The sequence below is a fragment of the Cyprinodon tularosa genome, unplaced genomic scaffold (assembly GCF_016077235.1).
Source record: "Cyprinodon tularosa strain WSP-4 unplaced genomic scaffold, ASM1607723v1 ctg214, whole genome shotgun sequence".
NCBI lineage: Eukaryota > Metazoa > Chordata > Actinopteri > Cyprinodontiformes > Cyprinodontidae > Cyprinodon > Cyprinodon tularosa.
In genome coordinates, this window is record NW_024038796.1 from 1338377 (window position 1) to 1363962 (window position 25586).

Here is a 25586-nt window from a genome sequence, read left to right on the forward strand (position 1 = left end):
TATCGGTGTGACTCACCAGGTCGTTTTAGCTGATGTGACCCAATTTAAATGTTTAAGTTTAACTTTATATGCTGACTAGGTCATTCAGTCATTTGGTTACCATTTGCTAAAGCGGTAAAACACCTAATATGTAGGATTCCTGTCATTGAGGACTGGAGTTGGAGACTGTTGCATTTTAGCTCTTCCCACCCATAGAGGCCCCAGTCCTGCTGAAAAGTTAACCTCTGTCTCATGTTGCTAATCTTTTTGTAGCCTCCAATAAATTTGCACCAAAATTCCTGTATTACCCAAATCCTTTTTCCCCATGAACTCCCAGTCTCTGTAGAAAAGAAGCAACCCCACAGCATAATTCTCCCACCGCCACGTTTTCACAGTGGGGATGGTGTGTTTAGGGTGATGCATGCTGTAGTTTAACAAGTAAAAAGGTTTTTGTTTTTTTCACTCTGACATCAAATCCAGATTTGTGGATTGCATGACTGATAGTCTTGCTCTCCACAGACATTTCCATCTCAGCTATGGATTTTTGCAGCTCCTCAAGCGTTACCCAGTGTATTGGCTACCTCTAAAAATTATCTCATAACTCTGCCATCACAATGAATTTAAACTGTAATGCCTTAGTATAGAAAGGCTGGATCTATACTGAGAATAATATATATATATTGAACAAATGCTTAATTGTTAAAAAGGAGAGATAACTAGTGTTGCGCCGATACCATTTGTTTGAAATTGATGCATGTGTGTATATATGAAGAACTGCATACTACTTGGATGTAAAATAATTGCCATCATGGCTTTGTCAAGCTACTGCCTACCTTTGTGAAGCAGGAAAAAGACTAATGCAAGATGAATTCAGTAGAACTTTTTACCTGCCTGGAATAGAGGAAAATAAACTTTTGGCTCTCAAAGTGGTATCGGTGCCCTATTTGTCGGTACTCCACGATACCGATACCAACATTTTAGTGCTGGATCGGTGCAATGTTAGTAATAACTACAACTTTTTCTTCAAAACATTACTTTTGTAATAGCACATCAACAGAATGTCTAAAGTGGTGCAGAATAAAGGTATTTTAGTGGGGGGAAAAAACTCTCTCTCTCTCTCTATACATTTATATATATACACATACATAAACAACACACATTTAAATTATATTGTGTATGTGTTGTTAACATACAAGAATTCAGCACCAACAGAAACAGTAGCTTGAAGGCACAGACAATTCATTCCCAGATACTAGAAAAGGCATCTTTTCAGTTACATTTAGCAAAAGAAATGTTTAAGCTTGGATGTTGGTGGTGGCTCAAATGAGCATAGAGGCTCAGAAACCATGTGGAGTCTCCCACTTTCTTTGTGGACAGGTAAGCTAATGTTTTACCTTGTAGCTATCTCATATAAGACAGCAGCTTTTTATTTATTCTGGGATTGGCTTAAAAAAATTCAGACAACACCTTTTAGATATTTATTTGCACAAAAAGTTTGAAAGCATTGAATTATTTTAATTCCACTTTACACAAAATGCAAAAACCCATCACAGAGGTGCAGCTTTCGGATCAGAAGTGCAGCGAGCTGTCATGCAGCTCTGCTTTTAAAAAAGCCTTATCGACTGCAGCTGCTGAGGCAATTAGAGTGAGGGCAAACAATAAGCACTGATTGCACCCTCTGACACTCTTACGTAACAATGCCGCCTTAGTAATTACAGCTCAGAGATGACTATGTTAATTCAACTGAAGCTGGGATGCACATATATGTATTTGAAAGATGAAGTTATCATGCACTGCATGAACACTTGCAGGATTTCAATTCATTCAAAAACGACTTGCAGATGCATAAGTCAATGTCTATGAGAGAAACGCAAAAAAAAAAACATGTAAAAAGGCAGGACCTGATGTCAAGTGAACTGAACATTTCCCCTTCAGGTCACAGAATACATCCTGTTATAAAGCAACAGAGAAAAGGGTCCAATAATGATGTGGATTCACAATGATATACTGATGAAGAGAAAGAAAGTGATAAAATAGCAGACAATATTTTGGTGTGTAAGACAACTACCTTATCACATAAAAACACTTCAGCTCTCATGATTAAAACGATCCCAAAATAACATCAGAAAAAAAAAACGAGCCCGGACAGGATTTGTGCCGTCTTCCTTCCACGTCGTTTCTGGAGGCTGCCGTGTCACAGACACATCTGTACTTGTGTGACAGACATTCTCCACTGCAGGCGGCAGCTTTACGTTCCCTGATGTGATAAATGCTGATATAGCTCTCCTTTCCGTTTCACTGGGCTAAAAAAAAAAAAAACTGAAAATTATAAACAAGAGCAAAAAAAATAATAATTAATGAACAGATCTATTCAGTGTCTTGAAACTGTACTTCAACCCCTTTAACCTTTTCATATTTTATCACTTTAGTGCCACTAAACCTCGACTCTGAAATGGAAGCAAAACATGGTTTCTAGGCACAGCCCCCGGAGAGAAGAACCCTGAGAGGAACAGGAAGTCCCATCTGACCAGGGAGCAGAGGGATAGGCCAGAAAGAGATGGAGAGTGTTGCCTGGAGTGAAGCAAGTTTGGGTTTCACTCATTGGACCTTTAAAGGAAACACTGCAGTATAAACTGCATTATTAATACTAAGAACCTCAGCAGACAGGTCAGAAATAAGGTGTGGACGAGTCTAAAGAGCGAACTGACAGGACAGCTAAGAAAAGACGCACAAATCAGGTGGATGAACCTGTAGAGAGCAGAGCATGTGAACAGAGCGGTGCACCACACAGTTCCCACTCCACGCTGAGGAGGATGTTCGCTCATTCGCTACACTGCTCAAAGTTGCGCCAGGATGCTCCGCTCAAAATCCGCTCCACGCTTAACTTAATTGTCCTGCCGCCCTGGCGAAATCACTCCACGCTCGCACAAATTTTCAGGAGAAGGCATTTTTTTGACATTTTTCCTTCATGTAAATATGCCAGGGTCCAGGGACACACGGCGTTTGATTTAACGATGTGACCAATACATGCGTATTGTCATATTTAACTGGCTGTTAAATTACCGCACCGTTTCCCAGCTGTGAACGTAACACCTCGCTCCGTTCATGTTGCCCTGCATTTCCTATTTAATTATTAATTATTGGAAAAAAATAAAATAAAAATCACACTTAAATAAATGTTATTTTACAAATTTTATAATGCAAAATTTTTAATTGACGTTGTGAGAACATGGGAGGGAACTGGAGTGGGTTTCAGTTTGGGCCCTGATCACTATAGGGATATGAGTCTAAGGTCCCTGTAAACAGATTGAGAAGTTTTAATACATCCAGATGTTACTGCAACCAGTCGCTGACATAAGAGCTGCAATAAAACAAATTAGCATATGTCGGCTTTAAAAGGTGAAAGGGTCATTTCAAAGGGATGGTGCTGCCCTCCTTCCTTCTTACTTACCTGTTAGTGTTCAAATTAACTGGACAGCTCCACTTGAGACCAGTGGCGCTATGGTGCGGTACCGCATCAGGTGCTGGGAGCTCTCTTCAAGATCCACAACAAAGTCTCTGAAATAAGAAACAAAAAAATATGTTTACACTGCAAAGAAAATATAACATCACAGAGTGTGGAGGTAACATTGCCCCCTGCTGGAAGCCAATCTGAACGACAACACAGGAGAAGAAACTTTAAAGTGACTGTGACACCATTTCAAATCACTTCAAATGAAAAAATGGAAGAAAAATTTAATGATATCCAAAAATTCATACAATGTTTCTTTGTTGAACTTAGATAAAAAAGTCCAGAGCAGACAGGAAGTGACACTGAAAGGGAACAAATGCTGGGATGATTCATTGTATGAATGACAGATAAAAACAGTTCAAGTAAGAGGTAGGCGGGGCAACTGCAGCATTAATATGGTAAAACTCCACATTGCTGCTTGGCTACAGTACATACCAAGAGACTGGACATTAGTGAGCGGTATTTGTCTGGAGTCAAGGGTGTAAGCGCTGCCTGGAACGGCGCTCTAAAACTGACAGATAGATAAGCTGGTCTGACTGAGACCGCCACCCCCACTGCCATCAGACTGCTGAAAAACTCAAAATCATGTCACAGACTCTGCCTCACACTGATAACACAAAATCAAAAATACTGCATATTTGCACCATCTATATTTAAATATTCTGAACTTCCGTATCAATGCATTTTTTTAACCATGTTTTTTTTCCTCCTACACTGTTTACATTTGATCTCTGCTGCACTTTATGGAACGAAAATGTTTATTTACTGTCTGAAAAGCTGTACTCAACAAAATTTTGTTTTGTATACACTTTTCAGCAAACTTTGGCAAACAAGAAACATCTAAATTTGGTGGAGAAGTTACGCAAGAGGGCCTGATATTTTACAGACGGAAGGGAGATGCTGTTTCCATGCATTTTAGTAAATCTAATGTGGAAAGTTTGCTCAATAAAAGGCTGCAATCAAGGCTCAGAGGATAAAATTGAAAAAAAGTATGATCAAACTAAGAGATCAGTTGGAAAGGCCAGTGGTGTTAATTTCATCCAAGAAAAAAAATAGAAACGCCATGAAAAACAAGCTGCTCATAGTCTGAATTTTACAGATGTCAATTGTTTCACTGATTAATGTTACTACCTTATGAACATGGTAGCATGTAAGAATCAATATATGCTTCAAAGGTAAAAACTGTACCTTTACTAATAAGTTTCTTTGAACAGCTTCCTGTTTTATGTTTTATCATTAAATTAAGTTAATACAAACCCACTATAGGACTGAAATGTACATGCATAGGGGATATATTGAATAAATGCGTCACTAAAGATTCTAAGGTTAAAATGTATTTGGTGTTTTCCAATTCTAAAACACAGAGCTTTGTGTTAAACGCGTGCTTTACTGTTTGATCACTGACGTTCTTCCTACTCTGCTTTGCCTCCATATCCAGTAGCGGCTTAAACATATTTATGGAAACATCCAATTCTTTACTACGTCTGTGTTTTTTTAAGACACTGTAGAAGCGGTCAGCTTTATGCACCGAGGTTCCCTTTCTACGCAACAAAATCCCAAAATATAATTCTGGAAGTATTTTTTTAAAGGGAGTTTTTAATTATATTTTTTTAAAGGTCTATGATGTAATAGCTTCTCTTTTTTACTGCCTGAAATAAACGACTGCATTTACACTGGTCTATTATTACCTCCTGGTATATTTTCATTAGCATTTTTTTATTAGTTTATACTAATGCTGAAACAATTCATTGGACTAATCGTGATTATGAATTAATTAATTGAATAAATTTGAATTTTGAATTCAACTTTATTGTCATTACACTGTCACAAGTTCAAAGCAACGAAATGAACTCTCTGCATTTAACCCATCCCCTTGGGGAGCAGTGGGCTGCCAATGAGCGGCCACCAGTCCCCTGACATTCATGGATTATTGAAATAACCTTCAACTAATTTAGTAATTGATTAATCGTTAAATGGAGTATAGAGACTCTAAAAGACGCTTTTAGCCGAGAGAGCAACCCACTTAATATGCTCTACCTAGAACTCCTCAAGTGGAAAAGTTTTAGTTTCACCTGGTTTAATTTCGTAACGAATCTTCTTTAAGGAACCTTGAGCTAGTAATCGATTAATCAAAAAAATAATAAACAGAATAATCGATTTGCATAATGACCGTTAGTTGCAGCCCTAATTTATTTACCCATTGGATGACATGATCATATCTGCGTTGTCAAGGCTTTTTTACACACGTGGATACCGTTGCCACTGTCTGAGGCAGTGGGTAACAAAATATCCCTCTAACAATTGCTCCCTTCAGCAGGGGTGCCATCATTTTATCAGTATTTTTACAAACTTATGAGATCACAAGTATTTCAAAAACCTGTACAAGTACCTCTGTTCATCACTTTCCGGCTCGATCAGAATATTTTCCTGCCTCTCTTTTACCCGAAGAAATACAAAGGAGTCCAGGAATGGTTCAGGGACTGGGGTTAAATGAAACAAAAGCGATTAAAGGTAATGTTCATTCAAGTGATCATAATGGATTCTACTTTTAACAAAGACTAAACAATAAGACTATAACAAATACAAAAATACTTTTTACCTGCTTTGAGCATATCCACCGTCTGCAGGTTGGGAGGCATGCGTTTTAGCGCTACAGTCTTTAAGTAGGTTTCTGTATTTGCATAATACCTGGATACAAAGTGAATATGTTGTTTCTCATCCTTAATCTCATATTATCAACCCAGACAACCGGATGCACTCACTCTTTGGCGAAGGCAAACTCCTCCGGAGAAAGCAGAGATTGCTGTCCATCAACTCGAGATTTTTCCCTCTCCAAGACGTGGGGGAAGAACTTCTCAATCTGGGTACAAAAACAGCAGAAAAGATCAAGACCCAAACAGAGACGACGGGAATATGTTTGCCTGATGGAAAACAGACTTTCTGAAGACGAGATCGCAGGTAGCTGCTGAGGACAAATCGAATCCTGTCTATCTCCATCCGATGGAAGCCGGCCTTGGCGTCGCCCTTCTTCACTCGCTGTAGGTTAGCTTCCTGTTGGAGGAAATGTCACAGCTTTGTGAAAAGTTGGTTGATACACATTAGACATAGAAAACCCTTCCCATCCAGGATGACTAACAACAAACAAAAGACACAATAATGCTACGAATAATGCCTCCTATGTAAATAGTCAACAGTAGTATTTTACCAACTGCTGCCTTGACAAATTAGCTTTTTTGTTTGCCATTTTCCTAACTGGTAAAAGCTGCACTTAACTGTAGCTTTTATTTGACCATACAGTTTAAAATCACCGTCCATCAGAGCTACAGGCATCATGTAGCCACATATAACGTTAGGGTAACTACCGGCTAAAGAGCAAATGTCACATACACAGAGAAAGGCAGATTCCAGTGAGAGTGTTTTTCTTCCATACACGAGGACCTCTTTGGTTTTGCTGCTCTCTAAATATATTTCTAATAAATGAAATTGCCCCCCAGATGACAAAAAACTGCTGCCCCTTTGTAAGTAAGATTCAAACCGCCCCTGGATGTAGCCACCTTTTACCTTTAATCTGCATCAACTGCAGTATTAGCAGCAGGTGTGTCACTGAGCACCCAGAAACAGCTTAGCAGAGCCGGTGGTGCTCCCCTGGTACTTACCATATGAGTCAGCTGCTCCATCACACACTCCACCACCTCTGACTTGTTCTCCAGCAGCTCCGGGGAAAACTTTTCATTCAGCCAGGCCTGAAAGAAACACACAGGTAGCAGCTATGTGGAGCGAACAGCGAGAGAAATAAAGAAGCGGACAGAAGGCTTTAATGTTCAGCATGTTATCAGTGGCTCACCTCCTCTAGTTTGGCGATGAGCTCCGCAGGAGTCATAACATCCTCCTGGCTGTCATCTTGGTTGATGTCGCTGCCGTCTTCGGACAAAGCATCCGACATTGTTCTGCTCTGAAAAGTCCGCTACCTAAACGCGAATAGCTTGGAAATGTGTTTTCCAGATTATATTATTAGTTCAAATAGCCTAAAAAAATAAACACGCTTAATTCGACTATATTAAACAGAGGGAAACTTAACAACCAGAAGAAACGCTCTTGTTTATTCGCGCCACTGAGCCTCTTCTCGCGGGAGTTGGATTTGTTATTGAACCCAGGGTTTTGCCTGTAAGGCAACACCAATCGCAAACTGAACGTAAAATGTACACTGCGCAAACTTTCCATTAAGTAAAAGCATCCATTTTCTGAATAATGTAATCGAATTATTGAAATTTTATATATACTTTTATCAATATATGCTACTATAATACTCACATTATTAGGAAAATGGAAGCAGATTAGCCTGAAATACAATATTCGGGGAATAATTTATCTCTGCTTACTCACGTTTGCACAGGATTTCGCAAAGGGTGCTCAGGGCCAGATTGTTGATGTGACCAATAAACAGTGTTGGGCACGTTACTTTGAAAAAGTAATTAGTTATAGTTACTAGTTACTTCTCCCAAAAAGTAACTGAGTTACTCCACAATAAAAGTAACAAGGTACTAGTCAAAGTAACTATTGCGTTACTTTTGCGTTTCTCGCCCCCGTAACCCTCACCACCCGGCCCCCACCTTCTCCCCGTGTGTTTCAAAAGTCAGCTGAATAGAGTGGACGACAAAGAACCTGCAGAGAGTTTTGCATTTATTGCAACTCAACGTAAATGACATCAGGGGGGAACGCCATGTGAAGTTTTTTAACAGGGCATTCAGATCTGGTGAGTATATGAAATTAATAACTGGGGATGTCTAATTCTGAAATCCTGTGTGTTTGGGTTGTTATAGATACTGCAACATCTGTCTATCCATCTATCTATCTAGATGTATACTGGGTGTGACATACAATATGGATCTCCATTCCTGCCATAAAGGCCATCAAATAATGTTTAAAATAAAAAATGCAGTAGGTTGAAAAGGCAGAGTATCCATCCATCCATCCATCCATCCATCCATCCATCCATCCATCCATCCATCCATCCATCCATCCATCCATCCATCCATCCATCCATCCATCCATCCATCCATCCATCCATCCATCCAGATTTCTCCCTTTCTCCATATAGGCCAGTGGTTCTCAAACTTTTTCTGTCATTCCCCACTTTGGACAAGAGGGAATTTTCAAGCCCCGCCTGTCCCCATCGCCCCAACACAATGCTAATGAAATATGCAACAATCTTAAAATGTTCCAATTTTATTGAAGTAACAAGTAGTATCTAAATACAAACTATCTACATCAAATAACAGCAAGCTCAAAAATAAAGAAAATAAAAATGCAGCTGTGTCAAAATTTGTATCAAGCTCAAAGATAGAAAAAATTAAAGTGCCACTCTGCAATCTGTTAATAAAAGAAAAGAAGTGAAATCCATCTGGCAATACAGGTCTATTTATCCCTGCATTAGTGGCTGCAATGAGCCTGTTTTGCATTGCACAGTTTCTCAAAACGGGGTTGCAGGCTTGATACTGCCACTCTCAAGTCATGCTCAATGTTCAGCTGAGATCTGTATTTTGTTTTCAGTGAAGCAACAGTTGAAAAGCCCATCTCACAGAGATATGATGTGGCAAAGGGAAGAAGAATGCACACAGCTCTCTGCCCGATGAGTGGATACTCCCTCTCCACTCCAAACCAGAATTCACTATTAGTCTGAGCATTAAACCTGAGCTTCAGGGTGGAGTCAGACGTCATTTCAATAAACTGGTCCTATTTATTTAAGATAAAATATTTCAAATTCAGTTATTTATGATCAACCTGCGCCGTCAATCCCGGCGCACGTGCGCTTTATTTGCAGTCTGGACGCTGAGGGTAAACATGCTGTGTCTCTGCAGCGCTGAGAGGGACTCCTGTGATAGCGGGGGAGAACGGGGTGGGGATGGGTTAGGCGCCCCACGGCAGCACCTGCCGCTGGAGGACAAGAAAAGGAACGATACGTGCTTTCACGTAAGAGTCTCCAAAAGTCGCTAATTTGTCGCTAGTCGCTTTTTTGATAAAGAGTCGCTGGAGGGGTCTGAAATATAGCGACAAAGTCGCTGAGTTGGCAACACTGGGGCGCGAAAGTTTATTCCGTTACAAATAATATGCCGACGTCACGTCAATCATTATTTTGGCACTTCAGTTCCAGGTGAAATTTTTCTAATGTTCTTTTAATTAGACTGCATGTAGGCTAGTAATGATTACTTTGTGGGTTTGATTGGTCTAAAAAGGGGCAACATACAGCTATAAGGACAGTTTGCTCTCACACGTTCTACATTTATAGTCACACACACACACACCGGAACTTGGCGCGCCCCACCTGTCACGTCTCAATTCCCCACCAGTGGGTCGCGCCACACACTTTGAGAACCACGGATATAGGCTATCATTTGATCGTTCACGCTCTCCATAGTTCTCCTGTGGCGCGAGCACAAGGCGACTGTTGCGCGCCTTTAGCGAGCATGCACGTTTCCTGTCGCTTGCGCGGTGACTCTTGCCGCCTGCGCTGTGCGGAAATGCAGGGGAAACCGTATGTGATGGGGAAACGCAGCTCGACGTAACACCGGTATTTCCATCTGGAAAACGCTGTTTTGCTGCTGGAGTCATCCTCACTCTCCATCTCTCTGTGTGTGCTGTACGTTAACACCCACCAGCAGAAACACCCACCTACCCAACTGACAGACGGAATCTCACTATACATCAGCCATTCTCATCCTCCCCTCTCTCATGACAAGGCACGCACGAGTCCTATCATGAAAAAAGGTTCATTGTGCGACCTGAGTAACGCGCAGTAACGGGGTGTCGGCAATGGTAACTGCATTATAGTTACAGGCAAAGTAATTAGTTAGATTACTCGTTACTAAAACAAGGTAACGGCGTTACTAACCGTTAGTCCCATCACTGCCAATAAACACTCAACTAGACCGATGAAAAGGGTACATGCTCAGTCATTTTCAAAGCAAAGCTGGAAAAAACACACATATAATCATAACTGACAAAAAAGGATTTGGTATGTTATCAGTAGAGGGGCCATAACAGGGGCCAGGAACAGTTCTATATGGGCACTGGCCCCTGTGGGCCCCAATTTAGTACCCCCCATGATTTATATAGTTAGAATCATCAGTTTCTGTGTCTAACAGTCATAAGTACCAAGGGCCAAAACTAACATTTGTAGCAAGAATACATGGTAAATAGGGCCACATTGTGTTCTAACTGTTTATGTGAAGAGGCTGACCACAATTGTGAAGGTGTGTTAAAACAACGTCAACTTAATGAATAGAGTAGATATTTTAATAAGTCAGGTGTATTGTTATTTATCATTAAATTTACCATTAAAGGCTTAATGTTTTGTTTTGTTCGTTTTTTCGTCCAGTATGCCACACAACACCCCCACACACCCCCATCATGGACTGTTCTCCCTGTTGCCCTCTGGGAAGAGGCTTCGCAGCATTCAATGCAGATCCAGCAGATTCCAAACCAGCTTCTTCCCCACCACCATCAGACAGCTGACTGTTAAAAAAAAATGAAAAAAAGAAGCTGAATGTTGAAAAAAATCTCTAAACAATGTCACAGTTTCTGCATCAAACTGACCATATCAATGCATTTTCTTGGCACCATGTTTTGTTTTTTTCTCCCAATGTTTACATTTGAGCACTGCTCCACATTAAGAAAAGAAATTTTTATTTTTCTATACACTGAGTTTTTACAAAATAACAATAAAGTTTGTCCAAGTCTAACAGAAAATGGACAACAGACAGGAGTGTCAGGATACTGGACTCATAATCTATGGTTCAGCACCAAAGAGGAATAAAGCATCACATTTATGGTAGGGGAAACTCTGTATGGGAGAGTTGGGATTAATGGGAAGAATAACAAGAGTATGAGGCTAAAACTGCATTGTCTACTGATGGTGGTCAGAGGGCCCGGTGGCACCAGTATACGGCAGCCTCGCTTCTGTCAGTGAGCCCCAGGGCAGCTGTGGCTACAATGTAGCTTGCCACCATCAGTGTGTGAGTGTGTGCGTGAATGGGTGAATGAATGTAGTGTAAAGAGCTTTGGTCAAGTGTCCTGACTTGAATAAAGGTGCTATATAAGTACATGCCATTTACCATTTGGAATACCAGTTAATAAGCAGGCAGGATTCCACACCACTGGAAATTGGCCTAAACCATGAGGACTTCAGACTGACTTTGCACCCTCTTTGATGACAGTCAGGCCATCGCCATCAGTTCCTCCAGTACCAGCTGGACAGTCAGCCCCCTCTGCATCTCCACCTGTCCAAGCCAGGAAGACTGCTTTCTCCATATCACCACCTCTGTCAGCTGGGCAGGCAGCTCTCCTGTTATTGTCTTAATGTTTTTTTCCAGTGGCGATCCATTCTCATCCACAAACTGGACCATGAGAAATCAAGGTTAAAAAAAAGCCAGGAGTCAGTATTTAAACACTACACTGAAAGCTTTGGGATCACAGCTGTTATTCTGACAGTTATTACAGTTTCAGGGTAAACAAACCTAGAATGGAAAATAAAATAGATAGTTTAAAAACCCACTGGGCATAGTTCTGGGTTTTGCTTTGTGTTCTACAGTAGATGTTTTTTCTTCGGTATTCAGTTCAGGTTCACTTCCTGATCTAATCCTGTTAATTTGTCACACCTGGGTTTATTTTACTAATCTGTTCCCCTGATTTATTTGTTCCTGAACCTCGTTCAGATTTAATCACTTAGTACTAAAGTTTCCAGTTTCATTGTCTGTCCATTGTGTGTGTATGTTTTTTTTTCTTTTTTGTTCATGTCTTTGTTATCAAATCTGTTTTTACTGTACTTTATTACTGTAAACACTTAATGGTTTATGTGATGGTATGTAAGGTTGATGCAATCTGAACACCCTTGAAACTGATTTTATTCAGTTAAATAGGCCACAGTTTGGGAAAATGTGCAATAAAGTAACTTTTATTTGTGAAGAAATTTGTTATTAGCTTTAAATTCCTCTTCTAAATGTTGAAACTGTATGGATGTGGTGGAAAGATGTGAGTTTATTTAGTAAAAAGAAAAGGTAATTCTAATATAAATAGCCTGTTATAAATTGAGGGAAAAGTAAAAACTGTTGCAACCGTCCCAACTCTTCCCACTCCTTGAACGTTTAACGTGTTTAACCATAGCTTATCTGTGTTGCACAAGATAAAGCATACTAATAAAGGAATATTTAGTTTATTTAGACTGATGATACCCCAAAGTAAATCTCAACACATTAAGCGACCATGATTGCCTATGTTTATTTCCCTTTTTAACGTCTCAAATGGGAGGTGGGGGGTATACGGTTGATGGCTGCTGCTGATTTAAAAGCAGGACAGGTTGTTAGTCCATCACAGGGAAAAAAATATAAAAGAAAACTTTTTATATTTTTTCTTATAGATATAAGATACTAATCCTTAAGCATCGAAGCAGATTTCACTGTAAATGCAGTCTTCTGCTGTAGGAATTCATGGCTTTACTTCAAGAATACACACATTTTTAAATAGTCATTCAAATGTTCTCCACAGCAGAGCAGATTCAAGATTTACAGGAAATCTCTGAAAGTGATCAAATACACGGTACTTCTACTTCCATACCGCGTATCTTTATACTCTGCATGTCAACCTTGTATTTAGAAAATCAGTTGGACCCAACCAGCTACCAAAGGTGGGATTCATATTTGCACCAAAGCAAAAATATTAATTAGTCATTGAAGAAAGGAATAATAGTAATAGGCTACTTGAGTACTAAGTAACTGATAAAAATGATGTGAAGTTACACAAAATACAAGGTTATTTGCAGTTAGACACTACAAAATAAATAGTAACCATGAGTCGAAAAAAAATTCTGCAAAGACTTTAAGTTTCAATGTTTTCTAGCACTTTTACTTTACAGTTGAAATAATTTCTATCATCTGCTTCACTAGTTCCAGCTGTTTTCAGACCACATTGTGGCTTGCAGCATAATCTCATTTGTGCGATTTCCTCTTTCTATTTCCTCCTCATTGCTCTTGCCTAAGATTTCTTTGTTATTTTCACCACCGGTGCACCTCCTTCCGCCCCTGCCCCATGCCACAGCAGTGAAGTTTAGCGTATCAGACCACAGCAGTGCGCTGCATCAGCCCTGCAGGGCGGAGAAGACACACAGATGTTTGCACAGCAGATTAACACACAAAGCAAGCTGAGAGCAAAAGTTGGTTAAGAGAGTTCCCCAAATCTAAAATCTCCAAATCACTCATTTCTATTGACTATTTTTGAAAAAACAAACAAAAAAAACACAATTGTAAAGATATTTGTTTATTTTCCTCTTTTCATATTCTTTTTTAAAATACATTAAAAACACTTTCAAAAAATATTTAACACTGATAGCAGGCACAAAACAGCATCTGCATAGTTTATTGTTCTGACTTCACATTACAGTACTGAAAACATATTTATTAAGAATAAGAAGTAGAAACTGTGAAATCAGAGAACAATGAGGTAAGACTGAAATAGTGCCAAAACTGACCATTTTTAAATTCGAAACCTTCCTGGATGTGTGACAATGCCAGAAATTAGGATTTTTTATTTGATTTCTAAAAAAAAATGAAGTTAAACTTTGTAAAAAATAAAATAGAATAAGAAATAATACAGTTTATACATTTATATGATGCAGGTTACTTTTGACTGGCCTCAGTGTAGCAGCTGTAGAGAAATGTTGCATATCTAGCTGTTTAGTTTTTCTAATACTGCATCCGTTGGACTGCTTTACAAAAATGTTAAATTATTCCTATCGAAAAACAGGAGGAAGCCCTCAAAACTTGTGAGGATACATTTGATTCATGGTAGGTAGCGGGTATCCGACTTGGGGATTTAACAGAGGAATGGAGTAAGGATACGGGTAAACAGCTGAAGCAATTAGAGCAGAGTGACTTGGACCGACCGGCATAGGGTGGTACATTAGCTGGGAGTGAGGGAGTCTCATTCTGTGGGGAAGGAAGGCTGAGTGTACCGGTTGCTGGTGCCGAGATTCTCTTCCTGATTTGTCGTAAGTGGAAAGGACGCACGAGACCGGCAGGGCGGACTGAGGCAATCCCTGCTGGGTGGGGGGAACTTTCTGCTGCACTGTCCTCGATCTGTCCCTCTTCTCTATGTGATAAGGCCACTGGTTCAAGCTGCCCAGCTTCTTGGTGCATGTCAGGGAGTTGTCAATCTGCAGCAGCCTGCTGTGAGGATGTTTGTAAGTTGGCCGAATAGGAGCCGGCCGCAGCAACTGGACGGATTTGGGAGTAACTCTGGTGAAGCCAGAGGTGGAGGTTGAGATGGAGGAGGGTGAGTGGATGGGGTATGTGTAACATTTAGAAGTTCCTTTGTGATAGGGCTTCCAGGCAGAGTCTTTTATTTGGCTTTTTACAGAGTCAGTATGCAGTGTTTGGGAGCTGATGTGAGGCGCGTCCTTTTTCTGTGCGGAAGCATTGGTAGCCGTCTGACTGCAGCTCACAGGCTTGCTGTCCACCTGTGTTTTAGCTGTGCTTGAACAGTTCTCAGTCGATGTAGAGCTGGGTCTGGGTTTGTCCCTAGTCCCAGCTGGAGATTCTTCTGAAGAAACAGACAAAGGGGAAGGACTGCGGGAAGAAGACGAGGATAACGGCAAAGGAGAGCCTTCGGAGGAATTGCAGTTCCTACTGGAAGAAGCCCGGACCGGAGACTGGGAGCAGTGGATGACGGAAGGCCTTTCCTTGTCCTCCCTCTGGGAACTCGTCGGCACGTTAAGGCTGGCCTGAGCCATTCGCTTCTTCTTCTCCAGAGGGGAGATCACCTCTCCAGTTGCAGACGGAAGATGAGCAACCCAGCTACTGGAAGCAGGAACCTGCAGGATGTGGCCATTGACAGGAGTGCAGAAATCTCCAGGAGTCCTGCCTGGTTGAGAGCACTCTGGGGGGTGTCTGTCAGCGCTGGGAGGCCAGAGGGCGAAGTGAGGATTCATCATTGACTCACTTTGGCAGACCACGTCTGGACTCCTTTGAGGAAGTAACTGCAAGATAAGACAACAGAGATTTGGTTAATCAAATTGAGAAATTATCTTTTTTCTTCTTTCATTATATTTTAATCAATGCTGTCTATTATTACCTCAGAATCCATTTCTCTTTCAGAAGAACTCCTCTTCCGCTTTCCATCAGCCTTGTTCATTTTACCCTCCTGGTTTCTCTTGTATGGCTTCCTTGGTTTGCTCGGAGGCAGAGGTTTATCGTCTTCTCCTTTTATGTGTCTCTCGAACGGCAGAACCAACCTGTTGAAGAGCCAATCGATCTCAGGTTTACAAACATCTTTTTCTTTTATGCATTGCTTACTTTTCCCTCCTGAAAGGACCCCTCTCACCTCTCATAGTGTCTCCGAGTGCAAGTAGCAGCACTTGTGCTACCTGGGCTTCCTCCAAGCTCATCATAGACTCTCTTCCAAAGACGCCCAGTTGTCACCTGTTGTTCAGCACAATGAGGAAGTTTAGGTCCTTAATCATGATAATTGCAGTCAGTTTTACACTGTTATTAGGAACTCAAAGCTAATGACTAGTTCAAGTAGAACTAAGAGCTAACGCTAATTAGGAACTATTAAAGCATAGTTTCATTTAGAGCGAAAAGGCCGTGCATCACAGCTGGTTTTCATGTGTAAAATACTGTTTATAGTCCAAAAAAGATGGTTCTGATCAGAATAACTGCCTTTTTTAAGGTAAACATAACCAATAACAATGTTTACTTGAAAACATTTTTGCTTTATATGATTCTTTACTTATATTTCAGACAGTTACTCTTTGGAAAACACCAGCCTCATCTGTACAACCTCCTTCCTATTTAATTTCAGCTTGGGATTAATAAAGTATTTATGAATTACTTCATTTCCTGTGTTAAGATTATCGGTTTGTCTTTAAGTAATCACCTAATACAATCAGAGTGGCATCTTGAAGCCAAAAAAATATCTAACCTTAAATGGGACTGAGTTGGTTTAAGATGGCTTTATGGAGATATGCTTAGTGAATATGCAAGTAGAGTTATTTATTGTGGGTAAGATGTTTATAATCTAAAACTAAAGAAAAAAACTTCATTAAGGATAAACCTGCTTTCAGATTTAGCGTTGTTTTCATTTCCAGCTGTAACAGAAATGCATCTTATCATTTATTTGTGCATCCTGTGTTTGGGTGTGGGCATACTAGCTCTCAGAAGTATTTTTAAAATGTCTTACAGGAAGGTGTTTGCTGGCCAACCTTCAAAAGCCACGTCAGTTGGTTTACTTTCTTGAAGTGACACTCATTTTTTTTTTTTTTTTTTTTTTAGCTTGAGCAAATATAAGCAGCCTCTGTTGTTGTTTTTTTTTTTTGCCCTAGTAGCAAAACGTTGGTGGTCAACTCTAGCCCAGTTTGGTTTCACATAAATGCGAGTTTCACTCTTGGTATTCATTTATAAGATAACATCAAGGAGGACATGATATTCTGACAGTTTGTCAGAGTTTTTTGCCCTGCTGTGGTACTATAGCAAACAAGTTTTAGCATTATAACCTGCTTTTTAACAGAAACCAACTAAAAACCAAATAGGTGAAAAGTTACTCACTGATTCATAACCTCCAAGTTTCTCGACAGCTTTGTAGATCATCCAGAGATCAACTAGAAGTAAAAAAGAAAACAACCACCATGAGAACCAAATTATTCTAATGAAAACTGCTTTATTTATTTATTAATTAATGACTAAGACCCACTCACTCTGTTTAAAGCCAAGATGTGGGATCCTTTCTATCGGAGTCCCCTTATCTTTCATAAACGAGTGCAAACTTGCTATAAATGCCTTTTCCTCCATCGGTACCTTACTGGGCCTCGTTTCTTCCTCGCATTCAGTCGTAGAGTCATGAATTTCAATAACACAGGGAGAGGCCTGATGAGAAAAACATCAAATATTATGTAGAATAATACAGAACTACATCGATGACTGCACTGTGTAGGAACTTAATTTACAGTTGAATGCATCATATTATAGATGAGAAAGAGGAGTCATCTCAAAACACAAATGTTGAAATGAAACATGAAAATCAGAGAGTGGGGTTTTACCGCTACTTTCAATAGATAACCGCTACACATCCTGTCTGGAGAGAAAGCTGCAGACTTGTGGGGTTTTTGGTCTACAGTTGTCAGTCAACGGTAACACGGATGGCACTTTGAAAAACAAGCTGTTGCCAAAAGAATATCAACGGTGGAAAATAAACTTTACTTATTGTAGCTCGGATGTGAAACAAAACTTGAATGAGGTTGGGTAGCATTAAGAAAAAAGGCCTGTATGTGATAAATTAAACAAAAATAGCATCAAATTTCAAACATACTAATTTTTAGTTAAATATGTTCTAATGATTACTTCAGGAATTTAACTTATTGGTTTATAATAAGATGTTTATGTTTTTTCTAAGGCTGTGCAATGCTGCTCTGCTCTGTCACATTTTGTCTGAAAGTTACATCATTTTTCTTTAAGATTTAGATTCTCTCTGATTGGTTTAGTAACCATAAACCAACCAAAATGTAATCATTTATGCTTTTTTTGAAAAGTAAATCTCTTTTCCTTAATGACTTAGATTGTATATTATTGCTAAAACATAAGAACGAGTTACAATAATAGGGGAAAAACGCTCTTTGATGCTGTCTTTTTATTTGTGTCCCTAGCATGATAAGGATACCAAAGCTTCACATATGACTAAAGATGAAGGCAATTTCTTTTTTCTTTTACAGAAAAATTCCAACCACGTGTGACTAACATTTGGCTTACGTGTCTGATCACATAAACGTTACTGCTTTTAAAGAAGCGTCAGGGCCCACAGTCGCTGACATAAAAGAATATTTAGAGCATGCATGATTGCAAAAAATTCCACTGGACTCTCTAAATTCTGCTCATATATATATATACGGTAAAGTCAGCTCAACTGGTTTGGTGCTTCTTCTTTGAGGTTTAGTTTCTTGTCAGCAGCCACTAAACCACCCACTCCTCTGTGACATCTTCACACAGCTCTGCATGTTTTCTCAAAAACTCTTAAAATAAAGATCCTTTTCTTTTGGGTAACATAAAAAAATTAAAGTAATAAAGACAAAGAATGTGTAATGGAGATTATCATGATTTCTAATAACATGTTCCTTTAGCTTTAGTACCATGGGTGGAACTGCTTCATAACCAGCTGGTGAGACGTTGTGTGATTCTTTCAGCAGATCTAAAGCTGTTACCAGCCTTAAGTATCGTAATCCAATTGATGTGCTTTAACTTTCCATTATTTTTTTATTTAATCTTGCTGTGATATAACCAAAATGTAAGAAAATACCTAATTAGTTTAGTAACTTTTTTCAGTACTTTTTGCACACACTGAAAAAAATATCTGTTTTTAGCATTTACTTAATCATATTTAGTTACTTTAACACGATTGTTTTATGCCCTACACTGCTACAATGCTAAAGTAACTAAATATGATTAAGTAAATGAGAAAAACGGTTGCATTATTTTTTCAGTGCAGAAATTAGATTTTTGTTCCTTTTTTGGAGTAACACAAATATAATTTTTTGGTTAATTTTATGGTCAAGTTGTCTGCTAAGGTATCAGGCCTGCTAGATCAAGTTTTAATGCGTCACCCTCCTAAACCTATGCCTAATGTTAGACTCTACCAGTTGGCAGCAGATATTTAAGGAGTGATTTTCTATTTTATCACATGTCTCAGCAGATTAAAAAACAAGAACTGTTTTTTAATTCGGTATATCATGTGAAAAATAAAGCTGTCTGCATTTAATATGGGATAAAATCTTGGAATTTATATTGTTCTGCTGCATATTTTCCTAACTGACTTCTAAACTACTATCTCCACCCTAATGCAAAAACATTTATACACTGGCAGATCAATTGGCATGTGAACAATGGGTAGCTGGTATGAAACCCACAGTGTGCTAATTTCAGGACAACCACTTTACCCACAGCGCAACAGTTAGGCCAACAGGACGTTAGCTTAGTGTTGCATGAGATGAGGTATTGTTGTTAAAGTGTCATGGCTGCCACATCAGCGCAGCAGTTTTGTTTATGTGGCAGCATGCATGGTATTGCTGAAATAATGTAAATAATGTCATTAACTGCATAGGATAAGCTATAGGGAGAATATATATAGATTTTTTTTTCAATCAATCAATCAGTCTTTGTTGTTAACTACAATTTACATTGCAATCGAGTATTCAGTTTCAGTACAAATCGTTCATCAAAATACATGCAATACATCGGGGTGGGGGGGCTGAGAGGGGGAACGGATTTACTGAGGCCATTTGTGCCGCAGAACGCTGCCAGTAGCGCGTTCTTTTGGCTTGCTAGGTTCCTACCAGTTACCTGGCTTCCCAGGTCCCAGGCGGTTACCTATAGCGCTGCCTTTTTTCATGTTATCAGTCTGCATGTTTTACAATCTAAAAAGGGAGAATTTGTGGTTATTGTAGGATAGGGAAATAATGTTAATGTTTTCTATAGCTCAGCTAACCTCTAGTGCAGAGTAATAAGTAAGTAATATAGGACTATAGGAATTATATCAAAACTATTTCTTCCTTTTTTTTTTTAGCACTTTTGAAATAAAGCTTTTTAAATATGGCATACTTTGCAACTGTAATGCCTAATCTTACCTCATTAGAAGTGGGACAATATGCTGGGTAATTAGCACACAACAGACTGTAGTGACTCTTGGCCTCCATCCATAAATGCTGCTATAATCACTCAACTGCTGAAGTGAAATCAAAAGATTTCAAACATTCTCACCACATATTCAAATGTAGAATCTGACATTACTGCGTCCCCGATCAAATTTCAGCAGATTGGATGTCAATATTTGACTTTAACTCATCAGACCCAGAGGCTGCTATTTCTGTGGCGCTCATTGTACAACAACACAGCGACAGGCGGTTTCATATTGAATCAAGTTCCTCTATGTGGTTCCTGGTTCCGAGAAGCAAACCTCTAGAGTGAGTAATAGTGAAGGTGCAGAGCTCAAACTAAGACAGTCCCGACTGAGTCAGAGCGCAGGGGCCAACGCTGGCGTTCCCACCTAACAGGGAGCAGCTCTGACTTTCCACTGTTTTGAACACCTTTGTGATCAGATCTCTCACCATACAGGTTGTGAAAACAGAAAGGGAGATTTTTTTTAAACTGCTTTAGGGTTGGCTGATTTTCAAGCTCTGATTTAAAAGTAAAATGCTGTAGAGAATACTTTAGCCACAGCAAGAAATCAGATTAGTAAACCTACTTGAAATTCACCTCCTCTCAGATAGAACCTGCCTACTTTCGGCCATTGTTTTCTCGATCTGATTTAGGAAAGTTTCAGGTTTATGCATCGACGGTTGCCTACAGGAAATGTCTGCGCTCTGAGCCACATACTGTAGCCCCCCCAACTATTGTTTCTGCAGCTCCCAGTCCACACCACCGAGAAAATATCATTGTGAAACATTCGCTTGATTTTCACTGATGACATTTTTTTGGAAAACTGCGTGGGTGATGATGTCAGTGTGTTGTATGAGCGATTCTTGCAATGACTGTGAGCTGCGTTCACGATCGATGCTATCTGGAGGGCAGAAGTCACCGCAGAAACCGCCGGGCTTTCAACTTGGGTCGGCCTTGGAAATTTAATGAGCTAGTTTGTGCTTCTCATATTGTACCTCTCACTTCAGTTACCAGAATAGTGGCTTTGAGTTTCTTTATGCGCAATAAAATATTGTAGGGTGTGAGTTTCTTTTTTTTCTTTTTTCTCGCAGTCTCTTTTGTGTTCATCCTTCTTAGAATGCAAAGCAGAAGCATGTTCCTTGTTACTCATTTCACAATCAGTCAAACAAGATGAAACAACTGTACACACACACACAATCAGTCCTTCAAACTGCTGGGCCTCATCTTAAATCGAGCAAAAAAGGGGAAATGAAAACACAAGATATAACACATTCTGTGCAGTCATGTCTGTAGTGACAAATTAAAAGTAACTGCAGGAAACTGCCCAGAGGACCAACTGAATTTATTTTTTCTTTGATTATCATCGTTTCTGGTACCTGTTTTTCTCTGGCTTTGTCTTCATCGCTGCCTGCCGTTTGTTGTGATGCTTCACTCTGGTCCTCTTCAGCTTCATCACACGTACATAAACACAAAAACCAGGAAAAGTCACCCTAACAGTTTGTAGTTGAATTCAAAGAAGCCACTACTTCTTCATTTCGAGAAAACCTGTCATTTAGAAAAGACCCAACATCAACTTTGTGTGATCTGTGCGTCAATCGGTCAGATGACTTATCAACACAAACACACAAAAAGTAATCTGTAGAGCATATTGTTGACAGAGTGTGATATAAAACCACAGGTTGCAAAACCACTTCCTGCTCAAGAACACAATCGCTTCTATGCTGCACTGTATGATATAATGACAAGAACTACACTATCTGGAAATGGAGGAATCCTCTTAAATACAACTTTGCCCCCTAGACGCTCCGTGTTGGTTTTAAGAGAAAAGGGAACAATGCTGTGAATTACCTGTGATATGAAAGTTCCTAAAATTAGATTGTTGTCTTTGAGAAAATTTTTGCTTCCCTTAGATGTGTCCAATCACTCATAATTAGAGGGGAAACTGAAGCATATATATACTGCATATATATATAAATCACAAGCAGGGGAGTGATATGCACTTCTGAGAAAGGCTTGTCATTCTTTTTTGCGAGCTCTGCCTCGATACCCTGTGAGCTCACCACCCACATTGATATCAGTATTTTTTTTTTTTCATAAGGGCAAAACCAATATGCTTCTCTTTTGAGATCACTTGTTTCCTGTGCTTGTGGCTTAAACCTTTAATTCTGCTTTCAGTAGCCTCTTACTTCTCCTTTTTAGGTGATGAAGAAATATCTTTAATTCAACTTTTCACAACTCGCTAAATAATTAACTTTTAGCTGGATTTTAACTAGATATGTACCTTTTACATCACAGCAATCCGACAGTGTTAACAGATTTTGGTCAAATTTAGATATGTAAAGAAATATTGTTATTGTTCACAATGCTGTAAATCTATTAGATGAGGTAAAAAAAAATCAGCCATTGTTGCATCTTTTCATATATTGCTAAACTTGTTTTTATAGATTTGTAAATAAACTGCAAATATATATATATATATATATATATATATATATATATATATATATATATACGTCTGAGCTGATACCAAGTAATGAATTCCTATTGATGTCTATATCACATAATCCACAATCATTCAGAATGTTTAATGTTTTACAAGAATAAAGGAATCTAAACAGTATCTGTGGTGTATATAATGATCAAAGCGCTACTCACCCATTTCCCTGAGCTGTCTTCAAGTCTTTAGCTCTGTGTGTTGTGACAGTAATTCATGCGACAGCCTCAACTTCACACCACGAAATAGGAAGACGTCTCTGCGGGACAGTTTCATTGGTTGACTGATGCCATGACAGCAAATGAGGCTGGGAAACAGAGTTTTTTTTTCTTTCTTTTTTTCATACACAGTCTCACAGTATTAGTTCCCACCTGATAGTCAAACAGAAAAAGTCAGAATATTTAAATCAGTGGTTTAACAGCAGATTTGTTTTTACATGTGAACTATTTGAAGCAAGCCAATACTTTAGCTTGAATTAAACGGGTCTTTTTCTTTAGTGTGATCATCACATTACATTATCCATATTATTATATTTTAGAGTTACAAAATAAGTAAGCAAGTAATTTAGGAGATTTCTTTCATAGAGGTTATTTGTTTTTACACTAAAAACAATAGATTAAAACCAGGACTCTATCAGGTAGAAAGAGAAACAACCCTAAACTGATGATCCTTCATTAAAGCAAAAGCAAACCTGTTATTATAAGCACATGGGCTAGACTCAAACTGGACAGCAAAATTGCTTGAATTTGAGGAAGTGAAAACAGCACACAACCAATGTCCAAATAAAGGTCTGAAGACTTCTAAATGCGAGTCATTTCCTGATTTTTTCTTATTAAAACAGATACTTATTTCTACATTTATTTTTGAATAAAGGGAAGCCTATCTGCAATGTATTTTTTCCATCTCAGAACAGTTTAAATAACCACAAATGGCTGATTATGTGCATTTGCTTTAGAGTGAGCAGGTCAGGGATAAAATTGGTGTCAAACATTACATCCTGGTTACTTAGAAGTCAATAAAATATCTAAAGATAGCATAGAAAGAGAAATAATATGAAATATCTAAACTTACATTCACATTGCTTGTTATACGAGATAAAAACAGACTGATTGGATCTTTGAGTTGTTAAGAGTTTTGCATCTGTAAATATACACAACATGAAGGTAAATAAGAGTTGTGAGACTGCTGGGGGGAAGCTGCATGCATTGATGTCCTCACATTTTAAGGAAGAGAGATATTTCTACTTCTTTAAAACATTCTACAGAGTATTGCCCTTTGATATTGGTTAAAAATAAAATGTCAAGACAATGCAGAAGCCACTGTTTTTCCACCTGAAATAAGCAGAATTTTTTTTTTGTGCTGCCCAATATAAATTACAGGGTGTTGTCTTCAAAAACAGAAGTTTCCAAGAAACGTTTAGACGCTGTACAGCCTTTTATAAATGTATATATAGAATTATTTTTGCAGCTGTTTTCCCTCTGGCTATCTCACACTCTGCAGATGTAGTGATACAGAATAGATGACAGGCAACACCCGACTCGATCCACGTTTCCTCCGAATGTTTTTGATCTCTTCGAAAAAAGGGGGTGCCCTGCTCTTCCATCTGGTGCGGATAGAGATTGACATTTCAAAGTGATTAGCATCTAAAATGTCAAAATAAGCAAAATAATCTGCAAACTGTCTTATGTTTGTAAGGGGGAAAAAGGTTACAGAGAAAAAAGAAAAGAATCTTAAATTTGATCAGAACTTTTTGCTCACATGAAGCAACGTTTGGCAGCCTGAGATTTGTAATCTGTACCCACTAATTAAAGACACCCATGTCCTAAATAATCTGAATTACAGTAAATTACTCAACTGTTATCTGTAAGTAAATGTGTTGAAGCTGTTATGTGGATTCATTTAAGTTCTACTGTTGCCTCAGTTCAAAATAGTTAATTCCTTGTAATGGTGTCAAAATGTTTTTTTGCAGAACTCGTGAGAAATTCTGACTTCTTTCTTTAAGCCGACAACAAATGTGGAGCTGATGAGCAAAAACAGAGGCTGTAAGACTGAGAAAATCCCCCTACCATTCATTTTAGACTTTCAGTACCATAAAACAAATGAGGTTGAGGTGAGGGCAGCGCCATCAGAATGAGAACATGGGACTGAATATTGTGATTATTATTGCAAAGAATTGTTTCCAACCTTCAGTTTACTGGGAAGGACCTGCAAAGGCATCTAACTAGGGCATGAGATTCCAGTCTTGGTCATAAACGGGGTTAAAAGATGCGATCTTCAGAATTCAGTTTGTATTCAGAATAATTTCATGCAGACAAGAACACAGAGTGGGAGGTGATGTTTCTGTTTGTTCTTCATGGTTTCTAAATTGTGTAGGTGCGTGAGTGGAATTTTATTCTGAAACTACATGAGGCTGAATAATTTCATGTCAAGTTCACAGTTTACATTAATGGAAAGTTTCAGCTGGAATTTCAATGGAAGTTTAAACTAACTATACATTTAAAGGGGGTCAAAAAAAGGAAAACAAAGGTTTGCACTTGAGAGAGAAAGCCAGAAATACAGTGGAAGGTAGGATAACGGGTTGAGGGTCTTTTCTTTTTGTTGGTAGAATAATATGGAAATATTTTACTCTTAAGCTGCACATTTATTTCCTTTATCTGCACTATATAGCTGACAGATGTAAAAGCAGATAGGTGAAATCTGATTTTCACCTGAAATTGAAACCTAAGGGTTTAGAGGTGAATTCCCCAACTGTTACCTCATTCCAGGAAACGGACGGTAGAGAAAAATACTCAGACTGTGCATACATCTGAGTTCCTGTTACACCTCTGAAAATCCCTTCAGCTTTTCTGTATTTCAACCGTTTGTTTTCTTTAACTGATCTAGATATTAGAGATAAAAAAAACTAACAAAAAAA

The 25586-nt window shown here is 38.9% G+C and overlaps 2 protein-coding genes across 2 annotated transcripts; both read right to left on the minus strand.

Moving 5' to 3' along the window:
- Positions 1-1443: 1443 nt before the first annotated feature.
- On the minus strand, positions 1444-7612 carry gins4 (GINS complex subunit 4 (Sld5 homolog)). Its single transcript, XM_038285662.1, has 8 exons — positions 7335-7612; positions 7147-7233; positions 6428-6541; positions 6253-6350; positions 6090-6178; positions 5880-5970; positions 3431-3537; positions 1444-2282 (listed from the first exon to the last, which is right to left on the minus strand). The coding sequence occupies exons 1-7, from the start codon at positions 7431-7433 to the stop codon at positions 3441-3443; spliced, it is 675 nt and encodes a 224-aa protein (XP_038141590.1). The 5' UTR covers positions 7434-7612; the 3' UTR covers positions 1444-2282; positions 3431-3440.
- A 6178-nt stretch (positions 7613-13790) lies between these two features.
- On the minus strand, positions 13791-22977 carry arid5a (AT rich interactive domain 5A (MRF1-like)). Its single transcript, XM_038285684.1, has 7 exons — positions 22834-22977; positions 21555-21625; positions 17232-17400; positions 17083-17135; positions 15860-15957; positions 15611-15770; positions 13791-15515 (listed from the first exon to the last, which is right to left on the minus strand). The coding sequence occupies exons 1-7, from the start codon at positions 22835-22837 to the stop codon at positions 14295-14297; spliced, it is 1776 nt and encodes a 591-aa protein (XP_038141612.1). The 5' UTR covers positions 22838-22977; the 3' UTR covers positions 13791-14294.
- Positions 22978-25586: the final 2609 nt, after the last annotated feature.

Bases quoted from the DNA above. Each gene is read 5' to 3' on its own strand.
- gins4 (XM_038285662.1), bottom strand. From the start codon at position 7,433: ATGTCGGATGCTTTGTCCGAAGACGGCAGCGACATCAACCAAGATGAC. The intron at 7,234-7,334 runs GTGAGCCACTGA...TGTTTCTTTCAG, and splicing joins TCATCGCCAAACTAGAGGAG to GCCTGGCTGAATGAAAAGTT. The intron at 6,542-7,146 runs GTAAGTACCAGG...TTCCTCCAACAG, and splicing joins TGGAGCAGCTGACTCATATG to GAAGCTAACCTACAGCGAGT.
- arid5a (XM_038285684.1), bottom strand. The intron at 15,771-15,859 runs GTGAGAGGGGTC...GCTCTTCAACAG, and splicing joins ACTCGGAGACACTATGAGAG to GTTGGTTCTGCCGTTCGAGA. The intron at 15,516-15,610 runs GTAATAATAGAC...CTTATCTTGCAG, and splicing joins AAAGAGAAATGGATTCTGAG to TTACTTCCTCAAAGGAGTCC.